At 35.8% G+C, this 20,726-nt stretch overlaps 1 protein-coding gene across 6 annotated transcripts in view; it reads left to right on the top strand.

Moving 5' to 3' along the window:
- The window catches only part of LOC131430361 (glutamate-gated chloride channel), a 249,491-nt gene that overhangs the window by 82,401 nt on the left and 146,364 nt on the right, over positions 1-20,726 (top strand). For all 6 annotated transcript variants that reach the window (XM_058595278.1, XM_058595277.1, XM_058595273.1 and 3 more), the window contains exons 4-5: positions 13,126-13,209; positions 13,315-13,427. In XM_058595278.1, coding sequence (XP_058451261.1) covers positions 13,126-13,209; positions 13,315-13,427 — 197 coding nt within the window. The remainder of the gene's footprint in view (positions 1-13,125; positions 13,210-13,314; positions 13,428-20,726) is intronic.

Consider the following 20,726-nt stretch of genomic DNA (forward strand, 5'->3'; position numbering starts at 1 on the left):
TTTCGTGTAACTCACTCCAGTTCCATGAGCTATCATTGTGTGTCAACTTACGAAGGTTTGCTGATCGACAAGATAAATTTGGAATAAACTTAGCTAGATATTTACACAGACCCAAGAAACGAGTGACATCTGCAATATTTTTTGGTTTTGGCATATCAGTTATTGCCTTAACATCCTTTTCCAAAGGGTAAACCGTTCCATCGCCAATTATATTACCCATAAATTTAACACGATTAGTACGATACTGCAACTTGTCAGCGTTGAACTTCACCTGATTTTCCTTGGCGCGCTGCATAACTTGTGACAAGATATAATCATGTTCAGTTACATCGTTTCCCGCAATAGCTATATCGTCGAAGTATATTTCCACTCCTTGAATGTCACCAAAGATCTGTACCATTCTGCGTTGAAACATTTCAGGTGCATTATTAAGTCCAAATGGAACACGAGCCCATCGAAAGCGTCCAAAAGGAGTCATAAATGTAGTCAAGTCAGAACTTTCTCGATCTAGCTCCATCTGCCAGAAACCACTGCTTAAGTCAAGTACAGTAAAAATATTTTTACCCGAAAGGCGACTGAACAAATCTTGTTGTGTAGGGATTAGATAATGTTCGCGTTTAATACACTGATTTAACGGTTTCGGATCAAGGCAAATTCTCAACGACCCATTTGGTTTTTCCACCACTTGCATGTTACTGACCCAGTCAGTAGGATAGTCAACGTATACAATTACTCCTTGATCCTCCATCCGCTTGAGCTCATTTTTTATTCGGTCATGCAAAGCCAACGGGATTCGCTTTTTGTAGAATAAAGCCGGAATGGAGTTTTCTTTCAGTACTATGGAACACTGGCCAGGAAATTTACCTAACCCCTCAAAAACGTCTCGATATGCATTAATGAAATCGGTTTTATTTTTGGGAATATGATTTGGCAACATAACTCTATTGAGGCGAGTGATTAATCCAAAGTCAACGCAAGACTGCAAACCGAGTAACGGCTCGTAATTAGAATCAACAACCAAGAAATCTGCTGTGTGCGCTGTATCCATTGCAGGATCAGAGCAAGTCAACTTAACTGAACCATAAACTTTTATAGTATTGGAACTATAATCCAGAACGTGAGCATTGTTTACAGTACGTATTGGTGCACCAATTAATTTTACAATATCAATTGGTACACAGTTAACATCGGCACCAGTATCCAGTTTGAATCGCACTTTCTCGTTTCCTACATGATAGTATTTACGCCAAGGCCCTGAACTCACACACCTTTGCTCCGTTGAATTTATTCTATAGAAATTAACATTCTTATTAGAATTCTTTACGCTAGCATTGTCGACCTCATCTGTTACACAGCACTCACCTGCGTCACTCCAGTTTATTGAAAATACTGATTTCTGCTTGTCCTGTATTCCGGTCGGCACCGATGGCTTCATGTCCTTTCCTTCTTTACGACGACAGCATTTGCTGAAGTGGCCTGTACCACCACACGCAAAACATTTAATGTTTACCGCTGGACAGCTGCGACGATGGTTTTGGTTGAACGGTTTTCCACAATTGTAACATTGTTTCTTAGTAATAGAAACAACATCTCTCCTGTCGTCATCCGGTTGCTTCCTCACAGATTTTACTTCAAGCAGACTCACCTTACGATCGAGAATAAGTTTATTCTCGGAAGCGGCTTCGAACACCTTACAGGTCTCAACAATTTTCGACAACGGGTCATCTCGTCCATCAAGAAGCTTCAGTTGCAGTTTTTTATCTTGTATACCAATAATTATCCGATCACGCAACATCCTATCAGCATAGGATGTTTGACATTGTTGACATTTAAACTCACAGTATTGTATCTGTGTGCGGAGCTCTGTCTCGAATTCACTGAATGTTTGCCGTTCCTTCTGTGCAATGGTGTTGAATTTAAATGCCTCCATTGCAATATTTTTTCTTGGCAGGCAATAATCATCAAACGATGCAATAACGTGTGCAAGTGTGAGTGCTTGCTCGTCCACTACATTTTCAACTGCATCATCAAAATCGGCTTCTTCGTCATCTACAGCGTGATCGCTGGAACCAACACCAAAAAGATTTTCGGTAACCACCCTATCAGGGTACAACGTGTTGAAAATTTCAACACCGCGAGATCCAATTAGCCATAGAAAAGTAGCTATTTTATTTTCTTCACTTTCTTTTATTTTGTTATTTGCGCGTAAATATATTCCGAATATTTGTTTCCAACGGGGCCATTCCTTGGCTAGATTGGCACAATCAAGTGGCTGTGGGAGCCGAAGGTCGAATCCGGACGCCATCATTGATTCACTTTAGCGCTTCGATATAAGTTTATATTTTCATAGCACTTATTTCTCGATAGTCTCTACATACGAATAACAATCATTCTGTAGGCGAATTGAGGTTTGTCACTTCTGACACCATGTTTTAAGATTGAATCAAAATATAAATGTTTTATTTAACGTCCGTGCGGTTAATACAATTTTACAATCTGGCTCTATTCGTGGGTGACGCTGAACTGCTCTAGCTTAACAAAATTGTATATGCCTACGACAATGCTTAATACGTGTGTGTGAGTACAGGGGTGCGCTCATCATAGGGTTGCTCAAAAGTCAAATATTATTACAAACGTTACTCCCTCCTAGAAAAACTATGTGCGGGGTCGGGAATCGAACCAAGGTGGGTTGCGTGAAAGCCATCGACTTACCCATCACGCTAATCCCGTCGCCAATAAGGAAAAATGTTCCATTTGACCGAGCGTTTCACTCGACATTATCGTGAGATGGAAAGCGTTACGTGAAGTTAAAGAAGCTAGAAAGCGTTGCATACGATAATCTTCTTAAATTGAAGGTTGCGAATCATATGAGTTATTTTGTGGAAATAATGAATGTTAAAATCCGTTATAAGAGTTAAATTCTTGCGGTAAACGAGTTACGGTGTTACAAAGCGTTACGTGCGTTAATTTTAAGTAAGTTATAAAACATTACGAAACGTTACTTTTTTGTAAGTTATACGTGTTACGAAGCGTTGCATGCGTTACTTTTTTGTAAGCATGGGCGTTACGGAGTGTTACGAAGTGTTACATGTGTTACTTTTTTGTAAGTTATGGACGTTACGGAGCGTTACGAAACCTTACTTCAATGTAAATTAAAGGCACTAAGAAGCGTTACATGCGTGACTATTTTGTGAGTTATAACGTTACGAAGGGTTACTTGCGTTATATTTTTGTAATCTATTGGCGTTACGAGGCATTACTTTTTTGTAAGTTATAGGCGTTACGAAGCGTTGAATGTGTTTTTGTAAAAGAAGTTACGAAGCGTTATAGGCGATACTAGTTTATAAGTTATAGACGTTACGAAGTGTTACATTCGTAACTTTTTTGTAAGTTACGGTGCGTTACGAAGCGTTACTTTTATGTAAGCTAAAGGCGTTACGAAGTGTTACACGAGTAACGTTTTTGTAAGTTATAGGCGATACGGAGAGTTAATTTTATGTAAATTAAAGGCGTTACGAAGCGTTACATGCGTGACATTTTTGTGAGCTATGACGTTACGAAGCGTTACTCGCATTATATTTTTGTAAGCTATTGGCGTTACGAAGCGTTATTTTCTAGTATTTTATAGGCGTTATGAAGCGTTAAATGCATTTTTGTAAGAGAAGTTTCGGAACGTAACAGGCGGTACTATTTGTAAGTTATAGAAGTTAGGAAGCGTTACAGGCGTTACTATATTGTAAGCTATAGACGTTACGAAGTGTTACATTCGTTACTTTTTTGTAACTTATGGACGTTACGGAGCGTTGCGAAACGTTATTTTTATCTAAATTGAAGGCGTTACGAAGCGTTACATGTGTGAATTTTTGGTGAGTTATGACATTACGAAGCGTAACTTGCGTTATATTTATGTAAGCTATTGGCGTTACAAGGCATTATTTTTTTGTAAGTTATAGGCGTTACGACGCGTTCACAGTGTTTTTGTAATAGAAGTCACAAAGCGTTATAGGCGTTACAATTTTGTAAGTTATAGACATTACGAAGTGTTACATTCGTTACTTTTTTGTAAGTTATGGACGTTACGGAGCGTTACGAAGCGTTTCTTTTATATCAGCTAAAGACGTTACGATGGATAACATGAATTACTTTTTGTAAGTTATAGGCGTTACGAAGTGTTACACGCGTTACGTTTTTGTAAGTTATAGGCGTTACAGAGCGTTACGAAGCGTTGATTTTATGTGAATTAAAGGCGTTACGAAGCGTTACATACATTACTTTTTTGTAAGTTATAGGCGTTACAAAACCGTTACATGCGTTACTCTTTTGTAAGTTAAAGGCGCTACAAACCGTTACATGTGCTACTCTTTTGTAAGTTATTGGCGTTACGAAGCGTTACATATGCTACTTTTTTGTAAGTCATGTGTTTGGAAGCGTTACATGCGTTACTTTTTCGTAAGCCATAGGCGTTACGAAGTGTTAAATGCGTTACTATTTTGTAAGTCATAGGCGTTACGAAGCGTTATATGCGTTACTTTTTTGTAAGGCATAGGCGTTACGAAGCGTTACATGCGTAATTTTTTGGAAGTTATAGGCGTTACGAAGCGTTACATGCGTTACTATTTTGTAAGTCATAGGCGTTACGAAGCGTCATGTGCGTTTCAAAACAATACATGCATTACTTCTTTGAAAGCTGTAGGTGATACGAAGCTTTACATGTGCTACTTTTTTGTAAGTCATAGGTGTTACGAAGCGTTACATGCGTTACTTTTTTGTGAGTCATAGGCGTTACGAAGCGTTACATGAGTATTTTTTTGTAAGTTTTAGTTGTTACAAAACGTTACATGTGTTACATTTTTAAAGGGTACAAGCGTTACGAGGCGTTATGTTTGTTACTCTTTCGTATGTATTGTGTGTTACGAAGCGTTATATGTGTTACTTTTTGTAAGTTATAGGTGTTAAAAAGCGTTACAAGAGTTTTGGCATCCCAATTTTAACATTTTGACAAATCACTTATTTGCAAAATTCACTGGAAAAATTATGAAATGATTAGAAATGATCCTACAATGATTACAATACACTGATCAAAATAAGCACGATGACATATCTTGTCCAAACTGTCGAAAATGAGCATAAATATTTTTGAAGTGAATTAATTGTTGTATTCTATTCATGGAGGATTTATTAGTCCTTTTCTTGATATGAGAGTATTCAATAAATTGAAATGTAATTTCATATGATACAACGGTTTAAACATTTTAAATGTTATCGTACCCAGAGGGGCGGCTATTATCTGTTCTTAAACGTTAATTTATCTTTGAGAAATTTGTGTGAGTTTCGTTTTGGAATTTCAGACCATCTACTAATTTGACTTATAAATTTAGAAGATGTTTTCCGTTCTCCACGAATCGGCTGTGCTTCTATGCAGTGAAATGTCATTTAAAATAAGAATGAAAATGATTGGAAACTTAAATAACCATTTCGAACTAGTTGTGTTATGATGAAACATTACTGTCACCATGTTTTAACCAGTATAACATAAAAAAACATGTTCGTGCTCTTTTTGCAACACAGTTGGGTTAAGTGGTATCAAAACTAGTTACGGGATGCTACTATTGAAGTCAAATAAACTTATTTTCAACTAGTACTAGAAGCATTGTTGTGCTTAAAGATATGTTTGGATTAAGTAACGATAGCTTATAAATTATATTTAATTCAATATGACATAAAGATGTTACACAGAAAGAAATAATGAAATTTACACGTGATGTAAATCAATAGTAACATGGAATAGACATGGGTTGAATCGAAATTTTGATTGAAAACCTTCATCGATGCAAAACTAAATTGAATTGCATTGAATTTTCAATGAATATAACTGTAGCTTTCAAGTAACGCTCATTTTGCGATTAAATTGTATTGAAACGTACAAAATTGTAAAGTAATTTTATGTTTAATTACCTGCTCCAAATATGTGCATGAAAATAGATGTAAATTCACAAAATATTTTTATCTGTGTATGATTGGAAACCTAAATAACTATTTCGTAACTAGTTATGTTATGATGAAACATTGCTGTTACCATGTTTTAACCAGTATAACATAAAAAACTTATTCGTGATCTTGTTGCAACATAGTTTGTCGTATCAGAACTAGTTGCCGATTGCTATTTGGGTAATGATGTCGGTTGTCTGTCATCATTTTTTTTGATTCTCGGAAAACAATACTGGTGCATACAATCAATAAATCCCATTTTTAGCGTAACTTACTCTTTTAAACTTTGTTGTGTTGTTTTTATACGGAAAGTGAAGGTGTATCCGATGAGATAATTCGGGTTTTCAAAAAAAAAATGTAAATTAACTCATCTGTTTCAATGACATCAGAATTCAATATTTCGGATGGGTGTCGAAAAGACAGCATTATATCTACTCGTTTGTGCCAATAGCTAGGCGTCAATGACTAATTACTTCCACGAGGCCGTATTCGATTTCGTCTAATTTTCGCTAACTCACCGGATGACTTGCGTCAATGCCGAGCCAATAGTCGCAACGTGTTCTGTCACTGCCAACTGTGACTCCATCCAAGTTTTTGATCGGACCAGGATTGTTTACCTTCCTGTTTAATCTTGCCGACATATTTTTTTTTTGGTTTCTTCAAAATCCATTAGCCGCAGATTGTTTGTCTTACCTGACTTGCTGGTTTGGCCAGAGAAACTTTGTTTAGTCGCTGTCCATCACGTAACACCCACGGTTGTAGCAGCTTTGCCGGTTGGTCGATGTTTTGCTTTGTTGTTTCGATTCTGACGAATTAGTAGATCAAATGAATTAGGTAAAAATTTCCATGTCAACATTTTCTCACTCCGAATAACCGTTTAAATTGTGTCATCCAATGCAGGTTGTGACTAATCAGAGGGGTGACTTTCCCAATGTTGTTTTCCACCAATGCGAGTTTAGGTTTTATTTTGGAACTGAATGTTCGTTTGGAAGAAACATGTTTTGTCAGTGCCATTCTAAACGAGCAAATGACCTGTCAAATCTAACATAAAGCTTTGGGAATTGACAACATTTCAGATAAAAAAATTTGTGTTGTTGTCAACATTACAGATGAGATGTCATCACTTTCTTTATACACTAAGTTTGGGATAAAATCGAACGGTTTGTTAGAGTAATTGAAAAATAAGGAGACAACTGGATTTATTGAATCATTTTTTGGAATAGTATTAAATGTTTAAATTACACAAATTGGTAATGGACACTGAAACAGCAACGCGTGCTACCTTGTTCTCAACAGTAATTTTTCGAACACTAAAACTACCGACGATTTATTTATTTCCAAATAAATCTCTTTCTCTTTTTTCAACGCCTACCATTTATGCATCCTAGTAAGCGAAAAAGTTACGGTGTGAAAAAAAAATAACATCGTGGCCGGTTGTTTCGTTTGTTTGTTTATTGAAGATGAAACGTCAGTTTAACTTTTATTTTAGCTCGTAAACAGAACGGTGTTGAAATTTGAGATGGGCCTAGAGAGCGCCATGCCATTAATTTCCCATAAAAAAACGACCTCTTCGTAGTAAATGTGAATCGTGAAACGTGAATAAAACCACTACGGTTACACCCTGACTGTTGTTTTGTTTGACAAGAATTAGGAACTGTCAGTTGTACGGAACATCTGTAGTCGTTTGTGTATTCAGTGTTTACCACAGAGAAGCATAACGAACTCCTGAGTGATACAGATTGATCTACTGAAAACCATTGTTGTCATAAATTACTATCCAGTATGTAGGCATTTAGATTGTTTTGAACTGTGAACCACCATTTCGCGAACAATTTTACCTTTTGTGATATTGATATAAAACAAGCAGTTAAATTCGATTATTTCTATCATTTCAAAACTTGACAGATGTCAAGCTGGATCTGAAATGTCGTTTTTGCTTGAGGCTAAGCCTAACACTGTTTTCAACCTAACTTCAGTCAAACCGTTAGTTTGAGGCCTGTTTCGAACCTAGTTTTAACGTCATTGAACTGAAAACTGTTTTTTCTCCCATTTAAATGTACTGTATTTAGATCATAGTAAAATGCGTACTGAAAAATGTATTGTTTTCTTGAAATCGATGCACTGTATTTTCTTGATTTTTTCTGCAAAATATTTGTATTCAAGTAAAAACGGCAGGAGGGTAATGCCAGAGACATAACTGGATAACGTGAATACGAATAAAACTGACATGCTTTTTCCACACATCCGAATATCGATAGTCGATCGAATCGATAACTTTCAATGCGTCACTTGCATAATGGCAATTATCCTAAGTAGCACGTTAAGTTGCTGTCCTGTATTTTTCTACTGATTGTGCAATTTATCAAACTAGTTTATATTACTATTCTAGTAACTGTTGTGTTATGGAAAAAGCGCAATTTTTCTTAGTTGTGCAACATATCTTTATGTTCTTCCGTTGTTACGAACATTTATTCACAATTATTGTGCAACTGATACAAAAACTCATGCATCGATCCCATTACAAATGCTGCATTTAAATCAGCGAAAAAACGATTGTGAAACTCATGGAAACTACTACGTAATGTAAACAAGAATTGAATTGATGTTTACAAAAAATAACCAACATAATTTCTAATGAATAAGTTTCACATTTGATTTTCTATACAACTGCTCATAACACAAACATGGAGCTATAAAAATATTCTGCACATAAATCAATGGTAATACTACATATTGTAGAATTGATCTTTCATGTTTAAGTAAATAAAAAATCGACAACGAACTTCATTTTTATGGTGAAACATGTCTTCGTACGCCTGAAATTGTCAAGCGCCTTTGAATGTACGTGTTTTGATGATTGCACATCAATTTCTATGAAAATAACAATCTATTCTTTTCAATGAATATGATCGGAATAGTGTTCAAAATATGTATAAGAAAGCTATCAAACATTCATACACCTTTTCAGACGATTTTAATCATAGTGATGTTTCAATTAATCTGAAAAGTCTTGAAATGAATTTTTCTTCAATATTTTTCAATATGGCATCGAGGATAACAGTGTGTTGAAATGAAAATATTTCACCTAAATAAAAGAAATTACAAACGTGTAAATATTGAAAAGAGAAATTTTTGTTTCTATTTTTATCAAAATAGTTGTTTTCATTTTTATCAAACTAGTTGACTTAAACAACAATATAATTAAGTCATTCATCTTAGTGAATCCGACTTTTGTGATACGCACTGTAGGTGTGCTTTAGTTGCAAAAACAAGTTGCTCAAGCGGTAATATATAACTAGGAGAGTAACTATGATGAACTTAACTTTTCTTTCAAAATCTTTAAAAAGTGATGTCAGGTATGTTCATTTTTTTCGCGAGATAAAAATCGGATACAAATTATCTCATTGTTTTTTGTTTTGATTGCATATGTAATGCTGTATTTCTGGAACTTTCATGATAATATTCTCATGTCGGCAAGTTTAGCGTTAATTTCAAACAGATAAATCTGGTACAACTTATTTGCAAGTTTCGAATTTTGTTTCTAAAAATGAAGAAATCTGCACACACTGACCTAAAATTTCATAAGGCTGCCAAGACTATACGGAATCGGCAGCAAAATAGTTTTTACTGCGAGGTTTTTAATTCGACTTATCATTTTTTGCCTTGGAGAGAACATAATTACACTATTTTTCTCTTCGCAAGAGATATACAGCCATTTCGGCATATATTGAGCAGAGATGCCAGATATTTTCAGAGAAAATCTGTACTGCTTTGTATAAAAAATCTGTATTTATTTGTATTCACTAATGAAAGGAAATTTCGGAAATAAAATGATGTTTAAAGATATTATTCCATTAGATTATTGTTATAGAATGGCAGATGCAAGGAGCATTCATTTATATCGTAAGTTCTTGCCGCACTGACAAGAATATTCAACAACGAAATTCAATTGTTTTTGTTATCAACCACAATTGAATTGTAAATCCATATACTTTTTTCGTTTGGAAATGATGACTTGGAATTCAAACGCCCAATACGCAACGTCAAGTCAGGTCATACAACTTTTCAGTCTGACAATGAAATTTCATGATGCCATGATTTCCTTGAACGTCAGTTCAAATTAGTTTCAAATTATAATATAAATGTATTTCAGCGTTCATCATCAAATAGCTGCACGAAAAATTTCCATTTTAATATGGGCAATCAAACACTAATAGATAGTTCAGACGGAAAAGTTTCATTATTTCTTTCTTACTTTTTGTGGTATCTGTATAAATCTGTATTTAATTTGAGAAATCTGTATAAAATCTGTACTCTGTATTAAATCTGTATGCGTATGTAAAAATCTGTATAATACAGATAAATCTGTATAAAGGGCATCTCTGATATTGAGTCTGATACAATTATGACAGCCATCTGGAAATTTTTTGATAAGTTAAATAATTGTTTTAGTTACTTCGTTTTTAAATGACGATGTGAAAATTTTTGCAGAGCTTCTATAACTGCTAGTGCAACGTGGGCAAGTAGACGATTTGCTGCACAATTGTTTCAGATGTACCTTAAATTGTTCTATAGTGGTTTTTTGGCAAGTAATGTAAAACTTAACAGTGATAAGTTGCACAACCAATTTTAATATATTTAAAAATCTTTCTAAACTTATCTAATATAAAAAAAACAATTCTTAAACAATTGTAGAACCTCTTGAGAATTCAATAAGTTACATTTGCTACTTGTGATACTATTATAAGGCGAAGCACACGAGAGCAAATTTACGGGGTTGAGGACAAGTCCGATAAAATAAAAAAAATTGAAACATCACGCGCCTTATTTTAGCACTTAATTTCACCTTAATTCTCGTTCATTCCAAACATTTTAGAAAACTTCAATTTATAATTTTAGTTGTCCGAAAAGCTTCTGGAATCACGTAAACGAACAGAGGAAAGAGTCAGGACTACCAACTCACATGTTTCTAGGAGATGTTCAATCATCAACGCAACATGATATATGCAATCTCTTTCGGAAACACTTCAGCAGTGTTTTCTCCGACGAAACTCTATCTAATCATCAAATTTCTGAAGCCATCAACACCGCACCGCTCTCCTATCGGCCCTCACCCTATCATATCGACTTCTATGATTGAGTTAGCGTGCGTCAAGCTGAAGTCATCTTCGAACGCTGGACCAGATGGTATTCCTTCAATAGTGCTAAAAAAGTGTTCGAGAAGCCTTTTAGTCCCACTCTCACTGCTATTCAACTCATCACTCACTTCAGGAACGTTTCCTGATATTTGGAAGAGTTCATATATCTTTCCAGTATTCAAGAAAGGAAATAAGTCTGACGTTTCCAATTATCGTGGGATTGCGGCATTATGCGCAGTTTCCAAGTTACTCGAAATTATTGTCCTGGATTTTATCACTCACAATTGCAGTAACTACATCTTCGAAACTCAGCATGGTTTTCTACCCAATCGTTCAACTTCAACGAATTTACTCTCCTACACATCTTTTATCATCCGTTCTATTGAAGCACGTCTCCAAATTGACGCAATCTATACAGATTTCTCCGCAACCTTCGACAAGATAAATCATCAAATAACAGTAGCTGAGCTCGATAGGCTTGGTTTCAATGGATCCTTACTGAACTGGCTCCATTCATATTTAACTGGCCGCAAAATGTCTGTAAAAATTAAAAAACTGCTCGACGACACCCTTCGCCGTTAGCTCTGGAGTACCCCAGGGCAGTCATTTGGGACCATTTATATTTTTACTATACCTTAATGATCTCAATTTTTTGCTTAAATGCTGTAAGCTGTTCTTTGCTGACGATTTCAATCCTTATCACCAGGATAAATCTCGAGAAGACACAATATTTCTACACAGCTTGATTCATTAGCCAATTGGTGTCAAATGAACAGAATGACATTAAACGCCTCAAAATGCTCTGTTATTTCCTTCTCTCGCAAATACTCGTTTATAAGATACGAATATAACATTACGGGAAAAGTGCTGAAACGCGAATCATTTGTAAAGGACTTAGGAATTATTCTTGATGCCAAGTTAAACTTGAAAAACCACATTGATTATATAATTTCCAAGGCTTCAAAGCTTCTAGGATTTATTTTTCGCGTAACCAAAAACTTTGTCAATGTACACTGCCTTAAGGCATTATATTGTGCACTAGTCCGTTCGACGCTTGAACATGGCACTATTATTTGGTCACCTTACTATCAAATCGACGATAAGCGCGTCGAAGCTATTCAGCGAAAATTTGTTCGGTTTGCTCTACGCAATCTACCATGGAACGACCCTGCAAATCTACGTAGTTACCAAGATCGCTGTAAACTTATAGGCTTGGATCTATTATCTGTTCATAGGAATGTCTCAACAGCAGTTTTCATAGCCGATTTGTTACAATCACGTATCGATTGTCCCGAACTCTTACAATTAATTAATTTGGACATTCATCGTTATCACCCCTTTTTAAGATTACCTTCCGCCAGAACAAACTATGGATTCAATGAACCATTTACTAGTATGTGTCGTTTATTCGTTAACTTATATAATGTATTCGATTTTCATGTATTTCGAAATGTAATCAAACGATTGTTTCTTAGTCACTTATCATGTTAGTTTTAGAATCAAAGATTGGCACAAAGATGAGGAGGTTTTATGCCTGCTGGAGACAGAGGTTTGAAAATTCTCAACTCCAGTGGGCTTTTCCCTGCTCCAAAAATAAATAAATATTAGAGGATCACAACACGGTATTCAGTTCAGGAATACACAATACAGTTAAGTTGTTTATTATTTCAAAGTGGTATATCGAATCTAAAGTGGCCATAAAATGAAACCCGCATCAGGAACGGCAAACCAAAATAAAAAACTTCCGTCACAAAGATAATATCTACGCATGAATTCCAGAAGCTCATAAACAATTTGGTTCCTTTTCTTGATAGGGGAAAGTTTATCGAACTCCTCGTAGTGAGTTCCGTTCGATTACCAAGGGTCAGTCAAATCTCACTCCCACCCCTCCCCTCGGCATGATAAGTTTAAGCCTTTTTTCTTATCCTTCCTAATGCTTCGTAAACTGTTATAGGTTTCACTGCCTGACAGTTTTCCTCTTTCATTCTTTTCATTGCAGAATCAAGCGTAACATTTTCAGAATGGCCCCAGGCCATTACTTCTGGGCGATATTCTACTTTGCCTGTTTGTGCAGTGCGTCCCTGTGAGTATAATAATGCCGAGGAGGAATAATGAAGACGCATATAGTCCGCTTCCTCCCAATCTGAAATCCTTTCGATTCCATTTTTCATTGTTTTTTTTCTTACAGTGCAAACAACGCCAAGGTAAACTTCCGCGAGAAGGAAAAGAAGATCCTCGATCAGATCCTCGGTTCCGGTAAATATGACGCCCGCATCCGTCCGTCGGGCATCAACGGCACAGGTAAGAGCATTCCGTTTCCATTTTGCTGTCTGTATCATCTTTCTCTATCACTTGGTATCATCTACACTTGGTCTTTGTTGCATTGTCACAAGGTATTTTTCTTTATCAGTTTTGGTACTTTATCATCAACAACAACAACAACAACCACAAGTACAACAAAAATAGTCAATGCAATGCCGTATCGCTTTTCTTTCATCGGGTTTTATTTTGTTTTGGTTTATCAGTATGTCTCGTAGTTTCTTTTGTGTCTCATCACAATCATGTTTTTGCAGCAACCGATGTAAGATAATGGTATCATTCATTTTATTTTTTTTGTGATTTTTGTAGTTTGGGTTATTCTTATCGGTTTTATCAGTTCACTCTGTTGCGCGGTAAATTCATAAGCAAGCTTACGAATACAACAGGATGAATGAAGGATTTCAACTTTATCGATAGTCGTCGATGTTATTCTGTACAAAGCTCAATCGCTTCGGTTTTGTAAATAGAACGAAATCAACAGTTTTCCTATTTCCGTCACTGAGAACCGAGATAATCTTATCTGCATCTTTTGTGTGGCCCCGCCCACCGGTGCCAGAAGTTGAATTAAATTTTGTCTGAACAGGGAAATTGTATCCTGTAATATACTGTCCTGTATGACCTAGATACAACTGGGATTTAACTTTTCGGTTCGGACGTTTCGGTTTAGTAACAAACTTGAATGTCTGAAAGTTTTTCATCGTTTCGGAAAATTTCTCATGGCTCTTTCCGCTGCGATATTTCTGACGAAGTTCAACGGACAGAGTTCTGTGGCTCCGTTCAATGTTTTGCGATAAACAAAGAAAAATTAGTTAGCAAATGTTAAACTTCTAATTATCGAGTGTCAAATGTTAAAAATTTACATCAAAAAAGCTTTCATTTTCGGTTATTTTTGTTAAGATCACAAACATTTTTGCAATGGGATTCGCTATGGATTTAGTAAAAATAGATCATGAACAATTTGTCAGACATACACACTTAAATTTTATTGCTGAATCTCGGCAAAAAAATGCCGAGATTCGCACTGCCGAGAGATCGGTAACCATCTCGGCAAAATAATAATTACTGAGAATCTCGGCAATACCAAATTTGTTAACTGTCAATTATTGCCGAACTTGTCAGGAGCAATTTTGCTGTTAGCTCGGCAAAAGCGATTATGATCGAATTATGAATTGCCGAGTCATTCAGTAATCGAACGTAGAAAGGATTTTTCTTTATTAATGTATGAAATAAATATCACAAAAGCTACACACTTAATTTCGTATCTTGCCTCTTTTGACGAGTTTTGAACAGCCGAACTACCGAATATTTCCATTCTACTGATATATCAGCACAAATGAACATTTGTTGACAGCAGTAACTCAAGATACCGCAGTGATAAAACGTGAATTTTACCGATAAAATCACCTACCGAGATTTGAACAGCTGAGGTCGGTAATCCAATTTAAGTGTGTAAGGCTGGGAAAAGGGGGTGTTTTATTGATATCCATTTTAATGCAGTATACAAAAAAGCAAATCACACCTCAAAAGTAAACATCACGGTTAAATACAATTATTTCCAGTGTTCCTCAACTCATCTCCCTGGGAATAAGAAGACTTTTGTCAGAATATATGAACAGCAGAGTTTTTTTTATTTCACTTGTCTTTTCAAGAAATATAAGAATCTCTTACCTTCATCGAATATATATTATTTTCCTGTTCGACCAGCAACGGTTACGTGGTGTTTTGCACATTCGACAAGAGACATTAAATAACAAGTGTTTCACCGAGTTTCAGTAAAAGTTAACACACTGTTCGAAATCTCGGCAAACGGATTTGCTGATTTCGGTATAGTTGTTGTTTACTGACAAGCTCAGCCTAATATTTTTCCAAACTTTGGCAAGAATCTGTTTTAAGTGTGTAGTCGACCGAACTATTTTAAAATTTTTCACTTTGAACAGGGTACCCAACAACGCAGTACTAAGTATCAAACTTTCAAACGATGCAAAACCTTTGTCGCCATGGCTTACTACGATCCTTCGCCACCTGACATCACTGGCTTTCGGTGTAGTGGCTGTCTTTTAAAACCGGAATTTGCAGCCATCTGACACTGGTATGTGAGCACCAGCCATTTGAAAGTATACCGATTACGTTGAGCCCCTCGCGTTTCGAGCCTCAAACACTGCGATGTTTTGATATTCATCGCGACTCTCAAATTGTGAAAATTATCTCCACTTAATGTCTCAAAACACTGTCTGCTGTATTTTAAGTAAACCGACAAGTTATTGTGAGAGAGTCAAAACAAAATTCACTAATTTCCGTGTACTAAACAAGGTTAACAAATGCATTACTGTTTGTTTGTTTATGTTGCAATCAGCTGATTTTGAAGTTCCGATTTTTATCTCATCAAGATGGCGTCGTGACACGCGACCGGGAATTTGGAAAAACGCCTCTCACAAATCCACACCTAAGACAAGACCTGACAACTGGCTTCTTATTCTTCCCTCCGAATCATCCTTCTCGTAATTTTCGCCCTGTGGAATAAATACCAACGATTCGGCTACAGTGTAGCCATATTTACAGTTTTTAATAACTTTATGCTAAGAAAGAAATATTTATTAAATTTAAATTTTTAGACTCGGTTTTTGATTTGAAATAAACATGAAAAATGTTTTGGTGAATGCATTTTTTTATTATTTATTATTGCTTACAACAATTAATTGAACGTTGATGACCAAACACGAAATATCTCATGTTGAACGCGAAATCGAATCCATTGTTGACGTATTACCGGATCTTTTGGAAACCGGGAAATGTTTAGTTTGGATAGAAATGCTTAGTATGCCCACAGTGTGGAACACAACAGTTTATTCTTCTCGTAAAACTAAACAAACTTTCGAGTTAACACTAATCTAACGAATCGTTTTTGGTTACAATTTAATTCACTAAAAATTAAAACGGCTTGAAGCTTATTTTAATTACATAGTGCTGCCACTATAAACATTTATTACAAATAAAATTGAAAAAAGTGAAATATTATCTGAAACTTTTTTTGGTGAGCTAAAATTATACATTTTAATAAACCTGTTTTCTGAATTTCTTTATACTTGGCATCATTGTTCGCGTACCCTGCAAAAGTTTTTTCTTTTCACGATTTGCGGGTAGCAACATCAAAATCAGCCAATCAGAAACTGGTCCATTTTGGAACAAAAGCAACCCCCCCAGTTGTCAGGTCTTGTCTTAGATCCACACAAAGATGAAAGAGGCAACAATAAATCAGCTGTTTTTCAAAGAAGGGCGATTCTTACAAAAGTAAATAAATTGAGTTTCTCTCTCCTACCAATAAAAGCTTCAAAATCCTACAATTTTGCCTAAAAATTTGGATTCTGCAAAAATCTCAGTCTTAGTAATACAAAGAACTATAAACGGCGAAACTGTCATTCCATTTATTTACGTAAGTTTCTCCCTCCGTGATCCATGCCAAAAAACAGATTGCTAGAAAGGAAGAGCGAAACTATTTATTTTCTTTATTTTAGATGGTTTCCGAACCTTTTACTACTGGAAATAGTAAATGAGACGATAAAATTACTCGCAGATTACTGTTTTAATCGCAGAAACCAGTCAATTTCACGAAAAATTCGCAAGGGCTAAACTCCATAACTCACACAGGAAGCATAACATGAAACCAAAGTCGAAACATTCATCGATGATTTTTTCCAGTGATTTGTTTTAAAATTTCATGTGTAAATTCACTAAGCTTATAGTGGAAATGAGTATAGCACAAATGTATGTGAAATATACTTGTTTCTGTCAACTGTGTTTCAATTGAAATCTACGTGGAAAACAATGTGACATTCATATGAAATTCATGTAAAATCTAGAGGTAACGATATATCTTATCATTTTATTGTGAATTTCAAAAAAATGTAATAGCTGAACTTAATATCAACATTTTTTACACTCATTTTACGAGTTAAGTGTTTATTTTTATGAATTTCATGTGTTCTACAAGTTGTGATAGTTCAAATGCTTTGCACATGATGCTAGCGTGCAAACTATTTCCAGTGTAACCAATTTTTCAAGCAAAAAAATCCAGAAGCATAGAAGTAAACAAATCGAAAAACAGGGAAAACCCTTATTTTGTTGATTCATTCATTGGAAACAGAAACAAAGTTCAACAATTTGCTTACATTCCAAAGATTAACCGACAATTGTTTACTTTATTAAACATTGATCGGAAAATTTACGGTAATTCCAAAATAGGAATTGAAACCAAAGTCAAAACATTAGTCGGTGTTTTGCTCCATTTGTTGTCAATGTTAGCTTCGCCTTCCTTTGAAAAATAGCAGAAATGACGAATCAATTGAAAACCGGTACACATTTAGAAAATTTCGCAGAATGCGGTAATTTTTTACCCAATTTTCAACAGCTGAACGTTCGGTACTTAAATTGATTACCGATCGTTTGGTAATTGCTGAACTGTCAAACAACTACCGTGAACTGTAAACCAAATGGATCTAGCGGATTGTTTGGTAATTTTTTGTTTGTTTGTTTTCGTTTGGTTAAAATTCTGGATTTTCGGATTTTAAAAAACAACACAAATTCACAAAAACAAATGGAGAAAATTCCAACTTGTTGTGGCTATGGTTTTATTCCACGAAAAAAGGGTCCGGCAAACAATTCTGGTAAACATTATATCCGATATACCTTTTCTGTGAGCGAAAAGGCCCGCCGTTGAGTTCGCAACGAAATTCGAGAGTCGAACTATGAGAGGCAAACTTGAGTTCGTAAGATTAACAGCACTGGACTCTCTCAAGTTACTTTTGTGACTTTCCTGGTGGCAGCAGTCCAGTTTTTTTGAACTCCTGCATGTTTTGGGACACTGTGCCTTCCTTCCGAAAGTGCCGCTTGACAATTGCCCAATACCTTTCAATTGACCGAAGATTCGGGCAGTTCGGTGGGTTGATGTCCTTTTCCACGAATTGTACATTATTTTTTGACAATCACTGTAGAACGGAGTTGGCGTAGTGGGCTGAAGCCAAATCCGACTAGAAGCTAGGAGGAGCCTTATGCTTTCTGTACATTGGCAGCATTCTCTTCTTCAAACATTCTTCCTCGTACACCTTGGCGTCAATTGTGCCCTTCGTGAAGAAAATCGACGACCGGAAACCACAGGTACAAATTGCTTGCCAGACCAACACCTTCTGCCCAAACTTTTCCATCGCCACCGTGGTGTCAGCGTCGTCCAGGTCCTGGTACACCGATTTCGTATAATATTGCGGTCCGGGCATCGCTCGAGAGTCTTCCTTGGCGTAGGTTTCGTCGTCGATCAGGATGCATCCGTCTTTATTCTGTAGAATCCGGTTATACAGCGCGCATTATTCGCGCTCTTGTTTTGGCTTGAACTTGCTGTACCAGGGAATTTTTCGGCACCTTCTGTACGTTTTCAGGGAGTTCCGAACTTTGATCCGTTGAATCATCCCCAAATTCCGCGTCGACACCGATGGGTTTTTCCTGATGTACTCAACCACTTTTAAGTCCCGGCCGGGCTGGCTGGGACCCGTTTTCCTACCGGATCGGGACAAATCCTTCATGGAAAGGGTCTTACTAAACTTGTCGATAATATTTTTGACACTGGTGTGGTGCACTTTCTTCCGTTCTGCAATTTCGTTGTACGTGACACCACTTTCTGTGCACCAAGTGTGCAGAATTTTCTTTCGTGTTTCCGGATCAATTCGACTCATCATTGAAACGACAAACCGTACCGAAACCAATCGATTGCGCAGCTGTTATTAACATGTAAACAAACATGTCACCGCAAAACACGCTGCAAAAAATTAGGCCATTTCAGAGTAATAACTGTTTGAATGTTGCAAACTACTTATCGATACACTCCTTATGTACCCTGAATTCAGATATACTACAGCGGTGTCCTCTGTGATATTAAAATGGAAACTTTCTTGATCCAATAGTAGTTAAACTTAGCTTCATAAATTGGGAAAAGGATGCTTGCAGCGATCTAATTTTATGATCAATAAACTGTTTTTAGATTGCTAGAAGGTGTAGAACTGTCCAAAATTGTTAATATTTTAGGAAAATCTTTAACTAAATCAGATAAATGCTTCTCAAAACTCTTTAAACTGATATGTTCAGAAATTTAAAATCAGCGGAAAACGTCTTGCATGGAACGAAACTATAAAATATTGGAGTCATCTACACTAGTTTCTTTCCGTGTTTTTGGAAGTAAAACGAATTTTTATTAATCGAAAGCAGTTGATGAATTGATGGATCAATATTCTAACAATGAGCACAATTTTTTAAAAAGGACATACTTCATGTTTCACTGAAAAATATTTTATTTTATTTTACAACTCGCCCAATATATAAAATTCCAGAACTATATTCCATATTGAAATATGTTCGTGATCTAATTTACTAAATCCAAACTGATTTCAAACATGTTACAAATAAAAACTTCCATTTCAGCTTGTTTGGAAATGAACAATCACAAACGTTCAAAATATTTTAAATATCTTTTTATCTTTTGTAAATTTGTTTTTCTTTGTTTATCAAAAACTAAATTCGTTTCCATACTAATGGGATTTAAATGCTATTTTCTTTTGTTCACTTGTCAAAAGATACATTACAAGTGAACAGACGATTTTTTCATAGGGTAGGTTTCTCTTAACTACAGGAATAGTAGGCCGTTCTCGTTTTGAAGCAGCGGTTAAAAGCATACACGAATGCAAACATCGCTATGATTCAAATATGAATGGTCAGCCAACTGCAGTTCAGTCAACAACGATTTTTTCTACCTTTATTTTCATCGAAAAAAATTGTAAATAATGAAAAACGCCGTTACATGTTTAATTTGACCGAAAATGCTTACACGGACAAATTAAAACCAGATAAAATTGTGATTTAATTGTCGTGATCTTTAGAAAATTGTAAATAAATCTCATGATTATAACGTGTACCTCTCAGCTATTCGAAAATCTTTTGTATACTGTTAAATGAAAATACTGTTTTATCATATCACTCGAAACAAAACGTACAGACACAGCACAGACAACTTACGGAGTTAACAAGTTTAACTAACACATCATAACAACAAGACTTTCACACACTTGCTGTCAAATAGCAAAATCTCGCCTATCTCAAACAGCTAGCAAACTGCTTTCTCATAGACAAAAAAAATCATTTGCATCATCACTGCTCGCTAGAAGCTTCGTAGATTTAAGTATATAGTTTTCGAATGCACTCTCAGTACGATTGAGTTTTTGAAACTGCGCCTCGTAATGATTG

The sequence above is a fragment of the Malaya genurostris genome, chromosome 2 (genome assembly GCF_030247185.1).
Source record: "Malaya genurostris strain Urasoe2022 chromosome 2, Malgen_1.1, whole genome shotgun sequence".
Taxonomy (NCBI): domain Eukaryota; kingdom Metazoa; phylum Arthropoda; class Insecta; order Diptera; family Culicidae; genus Malaya; species Malaya genurostris.